Raw genomic sequence first — 18,665 nt, forward strand, 5'->3', positions numbered from 1 at the left:
TGTCAGGGCTGTTTCCTGATTCTGAGGCATGTTCTCTCATCCCTGCTTATTCTGTGGTTTAGGTACCAATTACGACTACGTGCGTGAGTTTAAAAGGAGCACAGGAACCTGGCACCACACTAAACCACTCCTTCCATCTGACCTCCGCCGCACTGGGTGTGCAGCCTTACGTATTGCAAATTGCAAGCTTTTCCGCCTGCAGCTTCAACAAGGCTTATTCCGTATCCGTGTTCATTCACCTTGAAGAGGAAGCAGAGCTGAAGCAGCGCTCCTGACCAAGCACCGTAAGGTGGCGTTATGCGAGGGGGACAGAGATGACAGCCAAACCTTGCTCTGCGTGCCGGGCTTTGTGTGGTAACTCTGGTGGTTTTATAATGCTTAGACGCTTGAGCTTCAGCTCTTGTTTGGGAGAACATGTAACTTGAAAAACTACCTGGGAGGAATTATTTCCTCCAGTTAGATGTGTCTATAGACAAATGGAGGCTAGTCGGTGTCAAAAGGAAGAGAGAAGTGAGAATTGGCATAATGGAAAATACTAAAGTTAAAATAAGGTGCATTTTCCCTGTAGGGAACTTGTATCTGACTACTGTGCACTTGGCTTTGGTAAACAAACAAACAAAAATCCGTATATGCAAATCAACATACCCAAATATACCAAGACTGCTTTCTTCTGCACTTGGAAGGAAATATTATGCCTAAACCTTGCCCAACAAATTAAGGATTGTGCCTAAAATGTTAGATTGGACTGTATGCTGGCTAGTCTCCATTTACTATTAGTATTCTGTGCTAAGAATATTTTTTAAACTATATTATGATGAATTGAAACTAAGATAAAATTTCTGTTTGGTGACATTCTATCTTAGTAATGTAGACTCAATAAATGAATGAGTCAAGTTGCAGCCCTCATGTGACTTTAAAGGAAGTTGCTAACTTCTGTGTTAATTTAGATTAAGGTACGTCTTGCCATACTTTCTGGGGTGGAGTTGGGAAGGGTCTCAGCAGTGCCACTCATCCTTCAGCTCATCAGAACTGTTTTATAAATCAGAAGCCATTAGAGAGTAGGAGATTTTATAAAAGAAAGGCCTGAGTCAGACAAATAATAAAGGTCTGCTGTGACTACAAAAACATACAAAAAAAAAAAAAAATCTGTCCAGGCAAAATATAAAGGGATCAAAACTTTTTAAAAATCTGCCTGAAAGCACACACAGTCTTGTTTACCGCTGTTTAGGATTTGAAAACTTGTCTTAGAATGCGAACATGTGTTCAGAATCTCGTCTTTGTAGTAGGATTTTCTCAATGCCGTTCACTAGTAAGAGTTTTAGACAAATTACGATAAAGTTTGGCTGGTAGAATACACTACCTCAACCTAACTTCATTCTGTTCATAGTAGAGCAAATTCATCTTTTCCTCCTTTCCTATCTCTTACTCCCATGCCACTCTACCCGCTTCCTATGGGGGGAAAGTTTGTCATTAGTAGCACTTATCTTTAAAGGTACTTTGTTTCCCATTTAAATTACACCACTTGAGTGTGAAATCAGGGACTTCAAAGTGCTTGATTGCTTCATCATTTGAATTTTATGCAATACCAGGTTTCTAGCCAATTGACTATAGAATTCTTCATTTTTAATTGTTTTCTACAGCTTTTTCTCTCTCTTAGAATGTGGCTGTATGCACAGCATTTTGTCGTAGAGATTAATGTATAAATGTATCTATCCTCTGGTTGTAAATTTGAGACCAGGAATTTTTTTTTAGGAAACTGCTATATGGAACGTTTGTATGTTGTTAACATGCGTATGAAATGTCGCTTGTGTTTTCCCACCATGCACAGAAAAAAGAGTGAGAGTTTTTGTTATGTTTTTAATACCCATTAGAAGTCAAGACAATGCTATAAAAGTTGCTGAAAGGAGCCTTGCCCGTGGGGGTTTTAAAGAATGTTGTAAGTGGCACATTTACTCTCCATTCTGGCAGGAGAGTTGGTAAAAGAAGGTATGAGGTTTTTATACAATGTCAGGGCACGAGGCCAGGTTTGCCACACATTAATATAGCAGTCAAACTCAGTCTGTAAAATCAAAGCCAGTCTTTTTTCTTTGTGTTGTGTACCAGTCAGCTGTTGTCCGCACACTTTTCCAATGATACTTTGGATATTTATTAATCAAAGCTCCCTGGCCACTGCAAAGAAAGAAAACTTGCTTTTTACAATTAGATATCAGTTTTAGGATTTGAAAACTTGTCTTAGAATGCGAAATTGCTGAAAAAATGAGTTTTCTTTGATAAAATATCTTGTACAGAACACAACTTTGACATTCGGAAGCTGCAGTTGAGGTACATTAAAGTGGTAATTGATATCTTATTAAAGCCATGACAATCAGCAGTTCTCTATTTTTTTTTAAATTTCTGAAATTTAAAATTCTTCCCAGTCTATGCCAGGCTTTTTCCAAGGAGACAGTTCATTGTCCAGGTGTGAATGAGTCCCGGATGCAATATTTTCAGTGCCTGCATGACTTGGTCAATTAATTTTATAGTTTTTTTTTTTAATTCAGTTTGATGACACTATTGCTGCAGAAATTAGGGAATGTTTTATAAAATAAACTTGCCACATAATATGGGATGTAACAATTTAACAAAAGCTGTTAAGTGCCAAACTGTTTTTTACTATATAAATATAAAAATATTATGTTGGAGTGTAGGGATGTATTTAACTTTATTATGTTCCAAAATTAACCATGACTTTTTTTGTAAATTAGTTATTTCAGTATTGTGAAATAAATTTTAACTTATTTCATGCAGGTTTGTGTTTTAACATTCCACTTATGACTTGAAACATCTTTTCTTGATAAATTTTTGATACTTCTTTTTCCATACGGCACTTTTACCAGGCGTATGTTGGAATTGGCGGCTAGGGGTAGATCTTAAAATTTTAAATATAATATCTTGGGGGAAAGTGCAATTTATTTTCATTATCCCACCAACAGAAGGAAAGTTGTCTCAGGTTTGAATAAGTGAATATTTAAAGGATCTCTCCTACCTATAGTCTAAAGTAGATTTTTTTGTTTCTTTGTTTAACACATCCAAATGCAGATTTTTTCAAAGATTTTTTAGTGTTTAATTTACAGTGAAGTTTTGTGTGATTATTTTTGTGATAGTACTTATATCCTATGAGAGGAAAAATGTGAGAAGAGGGATGAAAGAGCGAAAGTGTGTGTGTGTGTGTGTGTGTGTGTGTGTGTGTGTGTTACGTGACTTGGTAAGTCTGTTTGTGTATGTTTCCTTTGAATTGTAGTCCAGACTATGTATATTACTGTCTCCTGGTGCTTCAGATAAATTCTGAGCCTGTGGCCCTTCAGTTTATACTACTGTGTTAAACTCATGTTGAGTGTAAATATTGATATATTTGCAGTTTTACTTGGTGTTTGCATTTCTTTCCTTTAATGGGATTAAAAACAATGTTTATCAACTGATTTGCTAAAGATTTGGCCTAAGAAATTTCTAAATTCATTGTGTATTTCATTAATTCATTATTTAATTGCTGCGAGGAGTTAATAGCTAACAGTAGGCTTTTTTCAAACTATAACAACCAAAAAGGGACATTTGGGGGATGTTGGACAGTGTATTGTCTATATTGAAGTGTTCTATTATATTGCACTACCACTTTAATATGGCACTTTCTTCAGTGGTGCTTTAGAAGTGCCTTTTTAATCATAAGTGTGCGGGATTCCCTAGGTAATGTGCAGGAAATACATTCTTTATGCTGACATGGTAAAAATAGGGCTGTCTGCTATGGTACCTCCCTTACTCATGGCAGTAAATTAGGTTTTTAGAGAAACACGTTAGCTGCCTTGGTCCAGTGGGATTCCATTTGAAGCGTTCCTACTTCAGCATACCAAACCAGGATCCCAAAATATTTTTCACAACCACTAAAAACACTGCAGTATTACTTTCTAGAACGTTGGCTTTCTTGACTCAAGAGGAGGCCTCCTGTGGACAGATGAAGACATTTGATTATTTGGGGAGAGAAAAAGATGCACTTACACTGCACATTGCATCGGTTTAAAGAGTGCTGGGACCCCCTTAAAAAGCACCCGGTGGAAGGGAAGGGCGAGGTTGTCCTTGTTCAGTGGCTGCCCCTCGAGCCTCCAAGCCTTGGGGGAGCTGGTGAGGGAGGAGGCTCTGATAGTGCAGAAAACCCTGCTCTGGGTTTTTTTTTTCAACAAATTATTGAGCGCCCACTAACAATTCTGCTTGGATTTCTGGGGAGCACAGGAGTGAGGCAGATGTAACACTGCCCTTCCTCTGGATTGTAGAGTCCTGTGGGCAGGGCCCTCCCTTAATCATCTGCACATCCCAGTGCGTGCACACAGTAGGCAGTTTGACAGGTGAATATAGAATGCTGTGATCAAAGTGATGTTCTTCACCGGATGGAAAAGTACCCTCCGAGAGTGACTTAAAATTTTTCTGGGTTTAAATGAGGAAATTTGTGCACATATGGCTGGTCTTATGAAGTGGGAGACTAGCGCAGAATAAAAAATGCCAAGTGCCTGACATTCGACGCACAACTCTATGGTCTCCACATGCTCTGTAGGATTTTTGAGACCCTCTGCTTGGCACACCTGGTAAGGCTTATCCCATTTGCTGTTGGGTTATATTTACTGCTCTTTATATGGGACTCTGATCCTGGCATCTGTGTGAAAGGGCAGTGCTCTCCACTGGACGGAGAGCAGTCCAAGGCCCAGTGGGTGCAGCTTCGCTCCCCTGCAGAATCCAGGCCTTGGGATTAGCATTTCACTCCTCAGCCTAGTAGACTATCACTTAACTTTCTAGGCCTACAAGGATTTTCATAATCATATAGTAACCATGAAACCCCCAACTATAGTTTTTGCAAGTTGTACAGATATAACATGAAAGATCTTGGGTTTTCTTTGTCAGTTAGCTATAGGAAATTTCAGAATTTACTAAAATAAATAATAAGTGTGTTTGACAGAGTAGCTACTTTTGCATTAAAGAGCTGAAGCTTCATTTATACTTTCCTTTCTTACCACATGTAATCAATAAGGGAAAAGAAATGGTGTTTTAGCATGTGGAGGAAAGTATTTTGCTAGTTTGTTAATAATCCCTGAAGTATTCTTTCTAGCCAGTTCAGAAATTATAGAAATGTCTGGTGTAAGGTGAGCAATAGCCCACTTGCCCGTATTTGAGAACATGAGCTCAAGCAGAGATTTTGTCCTGGCTGTTGGCAGTGAAGTCTCAGTAGTATTGACCTATAGATTTTTTTCTTTACTTTTTATTTATTTTATTTTTTTGCAGGCCAGTTGATATCTTTTAAAAATGTATTTTTCAGAAGGAACTCTATTGTTGTTTTCCTTTTAAGCATACCAACTTGGTCTCGTTGCAAAAGTCCCATTTCTGTGACCTCTGAGGCTCTCAGTTCTGACTATATTAAGAAAGCTTGTTCTTTCTTAATTCTGTCATTAAAGTTTTCTATAGAATTGTATTTTTAAATTCTGTCTCTTTTAAATATCTAATAACAAAGTTTTAGATAATCAAATACCTAAAACAATGTTGCATAATTATCTAGTGAGAAATGTTTCTTGCCTTCTCTGTCTCTCTCTCTCTTTCTCTTTTTAATCCTCATCTAAGGATAAGTTTCCATTGATTTTTAGAGAGAGTGGAAGGGAAGAGGAGAGACAGAGAGGGAGAAACATCCATGTGAGAGAGACACATCGATTGGTTGCCTCCCACATGCACCCTGACCTACTGGGTCTGGGGATCGAGCCTACAACCGAGGTACGTGTCCTTAACCTGGATCAAAACCTACAATCCTTCAGTCCGTGGGCCAGTGCTCTCTCCAAATCGTGAGCCAAACCGGCTAGGGAGCCTTCTCTTTTATTTTGAAATAAAAACAAATCATTTTAAATTGCCACTCAACTGAAATTTGGGCTAATTATAATTTTTTTTATATTAATGTCCTCGTGGCCCAACAAAGTTGTAAATTCTTCAGTCACTATGATGTGAATTAGAGAAGGGCCAAGTAAGAGGAAATTGACAGCCAGGACTTTGGGCTTTCACTGCAGAGGTGGGAAGACATGAGCCAGTTCGTCAGACCCTGGTAATCAACGGCCACTTCCAGTCACTCAGATCCCAAGTCTGTGTAGGTTCATCTTGCTTTCTGGTTGGTGAATTATATTTATTAGAACTTTATTTTTAGCATTTCAGAACAAATCACAGGTTTTAAGTACTTTATTTTTATTACAAATAAGATGTATAATACCTAAAAACCTTCGATCATGCTCTCTTAAATTAAACCAACGAATTTTGTTTAAATATAACTACGTGAAGCTTGCTTTATCATGTTTCCTGTTGAATCGGATGAGAATTACATGCACTTATTTCCCTTGATCTTCGTGTTTATAGGAAAACTCTGTTCTCGGCTACCTCATTATGTGGTGTTGTGCTTGATCCCCTGCCAGTTTAGAGGAATTCAACACATTCTGTCCTTTGACAAAAGCCTGGAAGCAAGCAGTCAGCGGCCTTGAGGAACACAATTCTCTAAGGCGTATTTTCCATTTTACTGTTTTTATTAAAATAGGCGCTTCTAATCAGGAGGAACAATAATTCTCCTAGAGCTGCTGCAAAGCGATTACTTGAAACTCAACTTGAACTTTAAGGTAAAAAAGACTATGTTTCCATAATGTAGAAAAGTAGTATATTTAAACAACACTCAGTGGGAAATTAGAGCTTCATTTCCATCCTTGTTAGGATCAGACAGGAAATGTGTCTAACTGTAATTTGACCCATTGTTTGGAACTTAGATGCTCGGGGCTACTGTTTTTCATTTTCTATAAGGTGCTATCATGAGCAGTTTAAGGATCTATTACATTATTTTCATAAATTTTTCCCCCAAGAATCTGAACTTCCGATGAAAATCTAGGCTCATTACTGGATTCTATTCTTTTAGTTTTGATAACCTGGGCCTTAACTGGCAGCTCTGAAAGTGTTTCCCAGGTGCAGGTTGAGGCTGGCCGAACAACATAGAGCTGCATTATCCTCAAAACTGCGTGATCAGATTTGTTGCTGTGCCAGTGAGATGTCCCCACCTTCCTCTTGTGTACCTTCTCACGTGGCTCACGCTGGGCCCTGCCAGCTGCCTTTGAGGCTCATCCGTTCTGTAGACAGACCCTCCCTCCGGGAGCTGTTTGTTATGGGAATGGCCCGCTATCCCTCGTGCTCAGAAGCGTGATGTCCGTTCCTGAAAAACACGCATACGAGGGATAACGTTAAGGTTTCCTTTTTACACTTGTGCTTTTTAGAGGCTTTCCGCAGGCCTGCTTCCCACAGTAGAGTGGCCGTTGCTCCTCAGCCGACACCAGGTCAACACCCGAGGGTCGGCAGCAGACTGAGACGTTTCCTTAGTGGTTTCCAAGAGAACCAAGGCTCACCCCTCTCAAGCCCCACACTTTATTGTAATGACTTTGAGGAAAACATCCACAAGCATTGACATAGTTTCCTGAGCAAACTTGTGGTGCCAGGTGCGTGGGGTGTGAAGACGCCCACCACTGGTGGCTGTGACTTCCGAGCCCTTTAACCCTGAGGCTTGGTTTCCTTCCTGGAAGTGGGGTCACTGGCAGGGCTGCCGTGAGGATGAAGTGAAGTGGGAAGGTGAGAACTTGGGCTCCTGGGGCCCGGCACACAAACGGTGGTGATGGTGGTGATGGTGGTGGTGGTGGTGGTGGTGGCGGCTGTGGCTGCTGTTGCCACTCACCTCAGCCTCTGGTCTGGTTCTGTCACTCCTGTGGGGCAGGGCTGCCCTGCACTCGCTGTATATCCCTGCTTTAGTGCGTCCTTCATTCTCAGGTCTTGCTGCCGCATGACCTACAAGTAAATGTATTTGTGTCAGTAGGAGTGTTTACTTTCCAGACCCATGCTGCCACTCTCCTACTTCTCCAATATTTAAGGTTAAGGTGATTCTGGGTAGCTGAAACATCCCAAAATGTGTGTTTGGAATATTTAGAGTTGTTACGAATAATTCTCGATTCAGAATTTGCCTCATGAAGCCCTCTAATAATACTTAAAACTTTTTTACCAAACTTGAATTTTTCTTTTTCTCCCCAAAATATCAAAAATAGTAGACTCTATTGGTCAAATAAACTGCATTTTTTTTAGGTCTCTGTCTGGGATCAGTAGACCTAAACTATGCTCTCGTAACTTGGACGCAGTGCAAAACTTAAAAACAAGCAAACAAACAAAATTTGTTACCAGTGTGAGTGTGAGTTCGTGTGTGTGTAGAACTTCTGTACCTTAAAAATAAAGAAGGATATTTAACAGAGATACAACAGTGAGCTACTTAAGCCTTTTATCCTTTTACAATAAAACTTTCTTTTCAGTTCAGATTGTGGGACTGGTAGATTTATTAGTATGTGACAGGCCCAGCTTATCGTTATTTCAATAAGACATCTGATAAAGTCATTCTTAATATCTTTGTGGAGGAGAAAAGGAAGTAGAAATAGGGTTGAGAAAAAAAAAGAAACAGGGTTGAAAGGGCTGAGAAATGGATTGACTAGCCACACCCAGACAGTGTTGAGAAGAATGGATCTTTGTTTGTGTGGAATGAGCTACACTAACAGTGTCCAATTTTAACATTTTTATTACTCATATTAAAAAAAGGCAGACAAAAATACTGGGAGAGATTAAGTATTAGGTGTTAGGGTCTGTAGTGCTCTTTATAGTCTATTAAAATGGCTGAATATAAAGTCTTCTGTCTGGGTTTAGAAAAGATAGTTCCTCATTGAAAAAGAAAGAAAATGGTGAGGTGGGAAGGGGGCAGATCATTGATAATTTGAAAATAAGCCAAATTGTTTTAAAAAATATAACAGCACATGTTTGTGTGGGGGCTGGTAGCTAGAAAAGGAAGTCTGTTCTGCTTTCCATCCGCCCACGGGCTGCGTTGCTACCCCCTGGACCGCTGCATTTAGTTGCCGTTCCAGGAACCACCGTTTGGGAAGCCTGAGCAAGTCTGGAGCCCCCACGCCTACTCCCAACCCCAAGGATAGCAGCCAGAGCGGTGGGCACTCTGGAAACCACAACCAGAACCTTTGAAAGCCTGAGGCTCTGGCTGCAGGGAAGTCATATGCACTGAGTGGCCAGATTATTAATGATCTCTGAATGCATAGTGATCTGGCCACTCAGTGTATATCCTATATAATAAAAGGCTAATATGCAAATTGTCCCCTCCCCCTGGCCAGGCTGACCGGATCCCATCCCACCCATGCATGAATTCATGCACCAGGCCTCTAATATATATATGCACATGTGTGTGTGTGTGTGTGTGTACACACATATATACATATATACACCTGCATACACACACACACACTGAGTGGCCAGATTATTATGCATTCAGAGATAATCATAATCTGGCCACTCGGTTTACATATGTGTGTGTGTGTGTGTGTGTGTGTGTGTGTGTGTATTTCAGAGAGGAAGGAAGAAGGAGAGAGAGATGGAAACATCAATGATGAGAAAATCAATGATCGGTTGCCTCCTACGTGCCCCCCACTTGGGGGTCAAGTCTACAACCCGGGCATGTGCCCTGATCAGGAATCAAACCGTGACCTCCTCGTTCATAGGTCAATGCTCAACCACTGAGCCACGCCAGTCAGGCTGCAGGGAAGTCTTTAGAAAGACCGATGAGTGTGCTCCAGAATGCCTGGCTCAAGCTAATGGACAGAGGTTTGTCAGTTTTAGAACTTTCAAATAGAATCACCTTGTGATAAAATGGGTACTCTGAAAGTGCTCCCGAGGGGATTTCCACAGCTATGACTAGATCAGTGAGAAATTCCTGCATTGTGGCAGGATATTGGTTACCATCTCTAACACTCCTTGCAAACAGAGATTCTGTAAATAGTAAAAAAGAAAAAAATAATAATGTTCGTATTTTTAACTTTCATATTGTCTTTGAGGAGGAGAGTCTTGTTTCCTTTATTCAGCCCTCTCTCCCCTGTTCGTTGCTCCTCTCCATTCCTCTCTACCCACCAGTTCACCATCTCTTGATTGCAACCACTGACCAACAGTTACAGCTAAGGTATCTTCAACAGAACTTTCAAAAATGTATTTCTAGAGATTTCTCTTAAACCATATTGTCAACTAGAGCAGTGATTCTTTTTCTCTATGTTTTGTTTTAAATCTCTTAGCATCTCTGCAGATTTCAGAAGCTGATAAGTAAAAACTGTGTTCTATCCTTTGAGAAGAATTTCCACAGGACTGGTTTGTCTCTCCCTCTTCTGTGATGGCACAGTGCCGTCCACTCTCGGCTGTGGAGGGAGGGAGGGCCCAGCGCTGTGTCTCTCCTGACCCTGTGACCTAACGAAAGATCTGCCCCGAATCAGAGGGAGCAAGCAGATCTGGGGCACCCACCCCTGTTCTCGGGAGGGAGCCATCTGGTTTTGTTTTTTGTTTTTCTTATTCGTGTTTTCTCCCCGTTTCTTAAGCTGTTTTCACTTAGTAATAGCCTTAGGTTTGAACCCATGTTGTTTTTCTTCCATGTCCTGTCGTGGCAACCCTAAGATACTGCTAGGTGGACTCAGAAAACGGACCCTTCCACCAGTTGGCACTTCTATCTGTGCCAGTGTAGGGACTTCCAAGGTGGAAGAGGTTATTGTGGTCACGTTAAGAGTCCTCTCCTCACACCCTTTTCTTGTCAATCGCACGCCACCCTGCCCTCTGTCCCACATCCCATGCCTCTCTTACCAGATGTCTTAACTGCTTGAATTATGTATTCAAAAAAAGGGGTGGGGGAGAATCTTCTAGTTCCCCTGACCATTAACCTGGAAATATTTGTTGGGCTTTGTGACTCGCACTTTTCTTTTTTTTTTTTTTTTATTAAAATACATTTTATTGATTTTGTACAGAGAGGAAGGGAGAGAGATAGAGAGTTAGAAACATCAATGAGAGAGAGTCATCGATCAGCTTCCTCTTGCACACCCCCCACCGGGGATATGCCCGCAACCAAGGTACATGCCCTTGACCGGAATCGAACCCGGGACCCTTCAGTCCCCAAGCCAACGCTCTATCCATTGAGCCAAACCGGTCCTGGCTGTGACTTGTACTTTTCACAGCCAGCACATCCTGGCTGAAAAGCCAGCCCTGGCGCCCAGGCCCTGCGCTGCCCGAGTCTGCAGCAGGTTAGAACCTGCCCAGAGCCTCCTGCGGCATCACCAACTACGTATCAGCTCCTTAGGCAACTGTAGACTAGGACAGCCTCCCTGGGCAGGAGAAGGGGCTCCAATGCCACACGTACTACCTCAGCACCGCCCAGAGGCCCTGTGCGGGCCCCAATTGTCCAAGAGGCGTGCTGAGGGCCGGCAGCTCTTGGAAACGGGCATAAACAAGCTCCACCACGCGTCTGCAGCCCGAGCAGGACGTCCGTGTGGCTGATGTTCTGCGCCACTGCAGCTGGCTTCGTCCGGGCAGAGTGGGGCCAGGGCTTCCTTTTCTTGAGCTCCGGCTGAAAAGCTCCAGGTTGTGTAGAGTCAGAAATTAAAATTATGTACAGTAAGAGAGGCCTTTTTCTATTTTTTCAAAAGGAATTTTTGCTTTAGAACAAACTCTAGAGAGTAAGTGTATTATTAATCTAGCATGTGCTCATTGAATTGGACTCTGATGCTTTGTAAAAATTATGTAGGCTGTAGTACATGGAGCAGAGGGGTAGCATCAGTTTAAAAACAAACTTCAGTTCATGTGGGTTCATAGCATCTTCTTCTTGTGGCGGGGGTCGGGGGGGGCTCAAAATTCACATTCTGCATGAAAACAGATCACCCCCAATCCATAGGGCAGGTAGTCTTATGGCGGGAACTGTGTCTGGTGGCCTTTAGTTGGGAAAAGCACAGGCTGTTTGGGAAACTTGCTTAATAGCTAATCTGTGGTGTCTTCTGCTGGCGGGATCTTCGCGTTTGGACTCCTCTGTAACACAGCCTTTGTTTGGTTCCTCGCCCCTGTACCCCTGCAAGTCACCAGTGGCGTGGGGATGCTCATTTTGTTTTGAATCGCACCATTTGTGAACCGTGACGATCTCACAAAAATAATCACGGCTTTGGCAGAAATGTTGAACGACCATTGCAGCCAATCCTGCAGTTTGTATTCCTAGAACTGGGAGTGATCCGCAGACTTAGGGAAGCGCCTCCCTTCTCTCCCCATTTGCTCTCGTCCTCATCCGGAGCCACTGCAGAAGCGCCTCGAGCAGGCTCGGGCAGCCTCCTTTCCATCGCTGTGCCTGGTGACAGTCGGGCTGTGAATGGGACCCAGCCATAGCTCATATTTTCTAGCACTGATGTCGGCCTTCTGTTCTGGGAGGAAACTAGCAACGGAATTCCTGAAAACAGGGTTGTTAATCCAATGTGACTCTCCCAGACTCAGGACCGATCTTCCCAGGGGACCCTGGTCCGGCTGAGTGGCCGGGGTCCCTCTTCTTGGCTGGTGCCTCTGCAGGACCAAGTGCCAAATATGTATCAGTCACACTTGTTTGTCAAGAACCAGTTTTTAGCACCCTCTTGATTTGTGATTTTGTTGCTTTTAATGCCATAAGGAAAATTCTATAAATACCACATAAATACCTAATTCCCAAAATGCCATCTCAAAATTCATCCTGTTAAACACAAACCTTTTTTTTTTTTTAATGAACATATCTATATCTTCTGATGGGATATAAACAGAATAGTTTTACATTTAAATCCTGCAGCTTTTATTATCTAGTAAGATTCCAAGTTGAGAAGTCTACTTAGGCATGTGTTCAGATTAGGTTGCATTGTGTGTGATAAGGTATCCTGGTCTTTAAAGAAACTCCCGTTACTGAAAAACAGGATTTGCCATGAGAAATAGGTAAGCTAAATGAAAGGCGTTGTACAGAGAGTTCAGAGTATTTGAAGTACCAGGAAGTTGACACTCGCACAGTTGCATTCCCCTACTTCAGTAGCGCAGTAGAGAAATTGTGCTGATGTGATTCAGTGAAACGTCGTGTCTCGGACATCCTGGGCTCCAAATGTACTTCCTTGTTCTGTGGAGTAATTTTCTGTTTCTTTGCTGGTGTGAAATTTAGCAAAGCCGAAGTAATTTTGAGTTAGTAGCCTTTCTTACAAAGTGCTTTGTGGTTCTCAAGTAACACTGATGCAAAAAGGGCATGTCAACTTTCTCCGATGCCTAGCACGTGCTTTGTTTACATGCTTCCGTCTGTCGTGGGGTGACTGTGGGGTCGGTCCCTCTTCTGAGCACGGGACTCCGTGCTCTGGGAACAAATTGCCATTGTGCTGTTCTCTTGTACTGAGGATCAGTGAAAGTGTTTTATCTTTTTTATGTGGTTTGTATTGCCTGGATTTTATAACTGTAAGAAAACAGAACAAGAGTGTTGTATTTTGACCTGAAATTTGTGTATGGTAAAGTGCTTTTGTTTTATGTATTGGAAGTTCATTAAAACTTGAAATATTTTCTAGAAGGTTACAGAACAAAATGAATCGTCTCTTAAGCTGTTTAACTCACCCAATAAAACAATTTGATGGGGAAGGTGTTCTAATTGGCTCTAATTTTTACGGTGGTTCCTGCTAACTCGGCATTCTCCATACAGCTCGATGTGATTTATGAACGGAATGTTGCCCCATTTTTTACGTCACAACCCAAACAGTTTGGTGTCGGCCCCCTGGGTCCTTGGCAGCCACACTCGGTCATTGCCTGGGTGTCCTCCACCCGTCAGACTCCATCTCCACACTGCCTTCCCACAGAACAGGGTCACATCCCTTCCTCCGAAGAAAGAGAAATTAGACTTAAAGCAGTAGAGAACCTCAATGTCAAGGGTGGAGTTACACGTTGGAGAATTCCGTTGTGGAAAGTAGAATTCTCTCTCATCTCCTCTGGCCGCCCTGCCAGAGACTGTAACCTGCCAAGAACAGTGGCACCAAGACAGATGTCAGAGGCCGGCCTCCACTGTAGGCAAAGGGCAAGGAGCCTGGAGTCGCCCAGCGATGCCCAATCACAGCAGGAAAGCCCCCTGGACTCACTCCCAAACCAAAGAAAACTAGAAGAAACGGGGTAGTCAGCTTCAGTCGTATGGCAGGGCGTATACAGTTTTGGAAGTTGGTTTTCATTTACCCCTACCTTCCACAGCAAGGGTGCAAGGTGTCTCAGCCTTTTTATCACTGGGGAGTAGGAGGGTTGCTGTGGAACTTTCTTTACACAAAGTCTTAGCCAGAAACCAGCCGGATGTGGAAGGCGGAGTTGGAGCAGTCGGGAGCCTGAAGCTCTGCCCCGAGGTGCCCAGGCCGCCCTCCAGCAGGGCCGAGGAGTCCTGGCCGGGCCCCCTCACCCACTGCGAAACCTCAGCACCTCCCTTTCTCGTCTCTAAAGTGAGACTGAATCCCTAGGTTTCCTCGTCTGGAGGACAGGTAGGGAGTCCTCATTGTATTGAGCCAGCGCTTTCAAAGGGAGGGGTAGAGCAGCACACACACTAGGGTGGCTCTAATAAAATAATGCCACAACCATATAATAATTCAGCAACGATAATAATACAACAGAAACTAAGTGCTGCCAAGGATGTGGGGAAATTGGAACCCATGTGCGTCGCTGGTGGGAATGTGAGACGGTGCAGCCACTGTTGCACCCAGAGGCGGCTCCTGGTCACCATGTCACCCAGCAGTTGCAATCCCAGGTGCTTATACCCAGGAGACATGAAAACGGACTCAAATACCAGTACGCGAACGTTCACGGCAGCCCTGTTCACATTAGCCACAGGTAGAACCAGCCCTACAAATGCAGCGGTGGTGAGTGGATTCACAAAATGTGGTCCATCCATGCAATGGACTATTGTTCATTCCCGAAAAAGGAGGCATTGACACAGGCCACAGCATGGAGGCACCTTGACCACATGATGCTAAGTGAAAAGCCAGGCCCGAAGGACCACACAGTGGAGGGTTCCGTTTACGTGAAGTGACCAGAATGAGCAAATCTGCAGAGGCAGCCGGTGAGGGGTTGCCAGGGCCCGAGGGGAGCGGGCATTGGGGAGTGACTGCTGATGGGCACGGGGTGTCCTTGGGGGTGATGAAGAGATGCTCGCACACACTGAGTGTGCCAGATGCCACCAAATTGTACACCCGTAAGTGGTTTGTGTTCTGTGACGTTTATCTCCATAAAAAAGGAGGGATCAACAAAGGGAGCAAATAAAAAGATTCACACCCAGGCCCTGGCCAGTGTGGCTTGGTTGGAGCTTTGAAAGGTTTGAGGTTCGATACCCAGTCAGGGCACATACGTGGGTATCAGGTTCAGTCCCCAGCCCTGGTCGAGTCGCGTGCTGGAGGCAACTAATCCATGCTTCTCACATCAGTGTCTTTCCCTCTCTCCCAGCCCTCCACCCCAAAATCAATGAACATGTCCTCGGGTGAAGACTTATACAGTAAAAAAAAAAAAAAAGATCAATGCTGGGTGCCACGTGGTTGGGAAGATGGAGGAAACGGGAATCCACCTTCATATCCCAGGTGCTGTGTACTGGAGGCGGCCCTGGGTGGCGAGATTCAGGCTGGAGGGGGGCCAAGGTCTGTGTTTGCCAGCAGGCTGCTCTCTGTGCAGCCACTATGTGTTTGGGGGGATCAGCCAGTGTTTGGGGGATCAGCAGCTCTCCACACCATCAGGAAACAGAACCTTTGGAACTACTTTTCTAAATTACATTCAAGAGGACCCAGCCCAGCAGTTCAATGCCCGTCTGCTGAGTTCACATCCAGCCTCCACCACCAACTCGTTCTTTGAGGTTCCTTACCCCCTAGACCCCAGTCTCCTGGGGACAATGACAGCCCTTCGGCCACAGGGGTGTGGTGAGAAATAAATGAGCTGCCATGTGGTACCGAGAACTAAGGCCGGCACACGGTAAGGCCTGTGCTGGTCGCAGCTTTTGTCTCAGCCCCACTGCACACGGGGCTGACGGGAGCGGTGTTTTGCACTCTGCCCACTGCCTCGCCCAGGCTGCTGCTTCGCCAGGGGCAGTCACAGCCTCCTCTCCGTCCCAGGCACGGCAGGGGGCACGGCATGGTGCTGCCCAGGAACCACAGCCACTCCTAAACTGTGTGCAGGGCAAGGTCCCCCGGCTGGAGGCGGGCGCCGAGAGAATTCCCAGCCTGGGGATCTTACCGTAAGGGTGGGTGTATTTTTATCCAGCAGGATATACTTATCAGCTATGGCCAGGAAAGGGGAAACTGACAAACAATTCCAGCCGGCCAGCTCCCCGCTGTAGCTGGAGGGCTGGGGGAGAGGAGGAACGGGTGTCGGCTGTCTTTCCGCCCATCCTAACACGTAATAACATCCCAGGCTCCAAGATGGGTCCTCTGCTGCTGATTGTCATCCTCACAGCATGCCTGTGAGGTCATGATGACCCTCACTTAACAGACGAGGGAAGCAGGAACCATTAAGTCACTTGCTCCAAGTCACATGGCTGGACCGAGGCAGAGCTGGGGGGTGGACCCCTGTCTGTGGGATACAAGTATCCTTGCACCTTTAGGCAATCTCTGTGTCATGAGGCCCGTATGGTGGGATGGGCAGTAACTAAGTTTGTTTTTCGGGTTTGTTTTTCCAGAGAGCCAGCTGTGCTCAGGGAACTAACTCCCTTATTCTCATTCTGCAGGAAAAAAACTTGATATGCCCTAACCCCTTAGTAGACGGAGTGATGACTCCCTCTCCCCCCAAATATCCTAATATCCTATGTCCTAATCCCAGAATCAGTGAATCTGTCCCCTGACAGCCAAAGGGACTTGGCAGGTGTGGTTAAAGATGGGGAAATGATCCTGGGTGACCCAGGTGGGCTCAGTGTCATCACAGGTTCTTGCAATAGGGAGTCAGGAAGGTCAAAGAGAGGATGTGACAACAGACGCAGAGGTTGGAGGGGTGCAGGGCCACAGGCCGGGGAATGTGGGCAGCCCTTGGAAGCGGAGAAGGCCGGGAAACTGTTCTCCCTGAGCCTGCAGGAGGAACACAGCCCAAGCTGTGGTGTAGCCCTGTGTAACCCACGTGGGACTGCTGACCTCCGGACTGTAAGAGAATGTGTGTTGTTTTTTAAAAAATATATATTTTATTGATTTTTTTTTTTTTTCTGAGAGGAAAGGAGAGGGATAGAGAGTTAGAAACATCGATGAGAGAGAGACATCAACCAGCTGCCTCCTGCACACACCCCCATTGGGGATGTGCCCCCAACCAATGTACATGCCCTTGACTGGAATTGAACCTGGGACCCTTCAGTCTGCAGGCCGACGCTCTAGCCACTGAGCCAAACCGGTTACGGCGAATGTGTGTTGTTTTAAGCCACCCAGTTTGTGGTCATCTGTTATAGCAGCCGCAGGACACTGAACCTCACCCAGCAGAAGTTTGAATCTGATTAGCCCAGAAGGGCCAGGAACAGGGCCCGGTGATTCTAACGAGCAGCCCCGGTGCAGAACCATCCACATCTCAGACACCTGGCTCCCGGGTTGGCGGGGCACTGCCACAGCTTTCGGAAGCCGGGACTCACTGGTGCTGCTTTGCCCTTGACCTGAGCCACTCAAACTTTGTACCTACAGAGGCGACGGCAGAAGTCCCTGGGCCCAGCTGCCTTCCTGGAGGCCTCGACCCAGCTTCCTTCAGACAGCAGCCAGGGCAAGGAACTTGCTGTCTTTACGGGCAGTCTCTGCAGATGCCTCTCAACCTTTCTAAAAACCCTTCCCCCCAAACCCAGCCTCTCCCTTCACAGTCTGCTTTCTCAGTTTGTGGAACCCCCACCACATCACTCCGCAGCTTAAGGACCCTTTGCTTCTGTCCCGCCGTCTTAAGAATGAAATCCAGCTGAAACTGGTTTGGCTCAGTGGATAGAGTGTCGGCCTGTGGACTGAAGGGTCCCAGGTTTGATTCTGGTAAAGGGCATGTGCTTTGGTTGCGGGCACATCCCCAGTGGGGAGTGTGCGGGAGGCAGCTGATGGATATTTCTCTCTCATCGATGTTTCTAACTCTCTATCTCTCTCCCTTCCTCTCTGTAAAAAATCAATAAAATATATATTAAAAAAAAAAAAATGAAACCCAGCCTTTGCACTGTGGCCTCTGAACCTCTGCCAAACGTTTTACCCACCGCTCCAGCTTCTATTTCTGTGCCACTGGACACTGCATCCTCCAGCCTCAGGGCCTCCTGTGACCACAGGACATTGGCACGTGCTGTGTCTCTTCGCCTAACACTCATCCTGGCGCAGCGTCTCATTCTTCAGAGTGAAGCGTCAGTGGCACCTGGTTCCAGGGGACTTCTCTGCTCTTCTCCCCAACTCTGTACCAGAAAGGCTGGAGATGCCTAAAAGGGCTGAGGTTCCAGAGGGATGAAGAGCTTAGAGCAGTGGTTCTCAACCTTTCCAAGGCTGCGACCCTTTAATCCAGTTCCTCATGCTGTGGTGACCCCCAACCATTAAATTATTTTCGTTGCTACTTCATAACTGTGATTTTCCGATGGTCTTAGGCCACCCTGCTAACAGTTCTGACCTGTGGGTGGAGACCCACAGGTTGAGAACCGCTGATGTAGAGCCTAAGACCATTGGAAAACACAGATATTTACATTACGATTCATAACAGTAGCAAAATCACAGTTATGAAGTAGCAATGGAAATAATTTTATGGTTGGGGGGTCACCACAACAG

The 18,665-nt window shown here is 44.8% G+C and overlaps 1 protein-coding gene across 1 annotated transcript in view; it reads left to right on the plus strand.

Moving 5' to 3' along the window:
* The window catches only part of GAN (gigaxonin), a gene marked incomplete at its 5' end in the record, with an annotated part of 62,578 nt that extends 49,101 nt beyond the window's left edge, over positions 1–13,477 (plus strand). The window contains one exon of the mRNA XM_084905568.1: positions 63–13,477. Within this exon, the coding sequence (XP_084761694.1) occupies positions 63–244 (182 nt within the window). The 3' untranslated portion in view covers positions 245–13,477. The remainder of the gene's footprint in view (positions 1–62) is intronic.
* Between the last annotated feature and the right edge of the window lie 5,188 nt (positions 13,478–18,665).

The sequence above is a fragment of the Pipistrellus hanaki genome (genome assembly GCF_964339955.1).
Source record: "Pipistrellus hanaki genome assembly, chromosome: 15".
In the NCBI taxonomy this organism is placed as follows: Eukaryota; Metazoa; Chordata; class Mammalia; order Chiroptera; family Vespertilionidae; genus Pipistrellus; species Pipistrellus hanaki.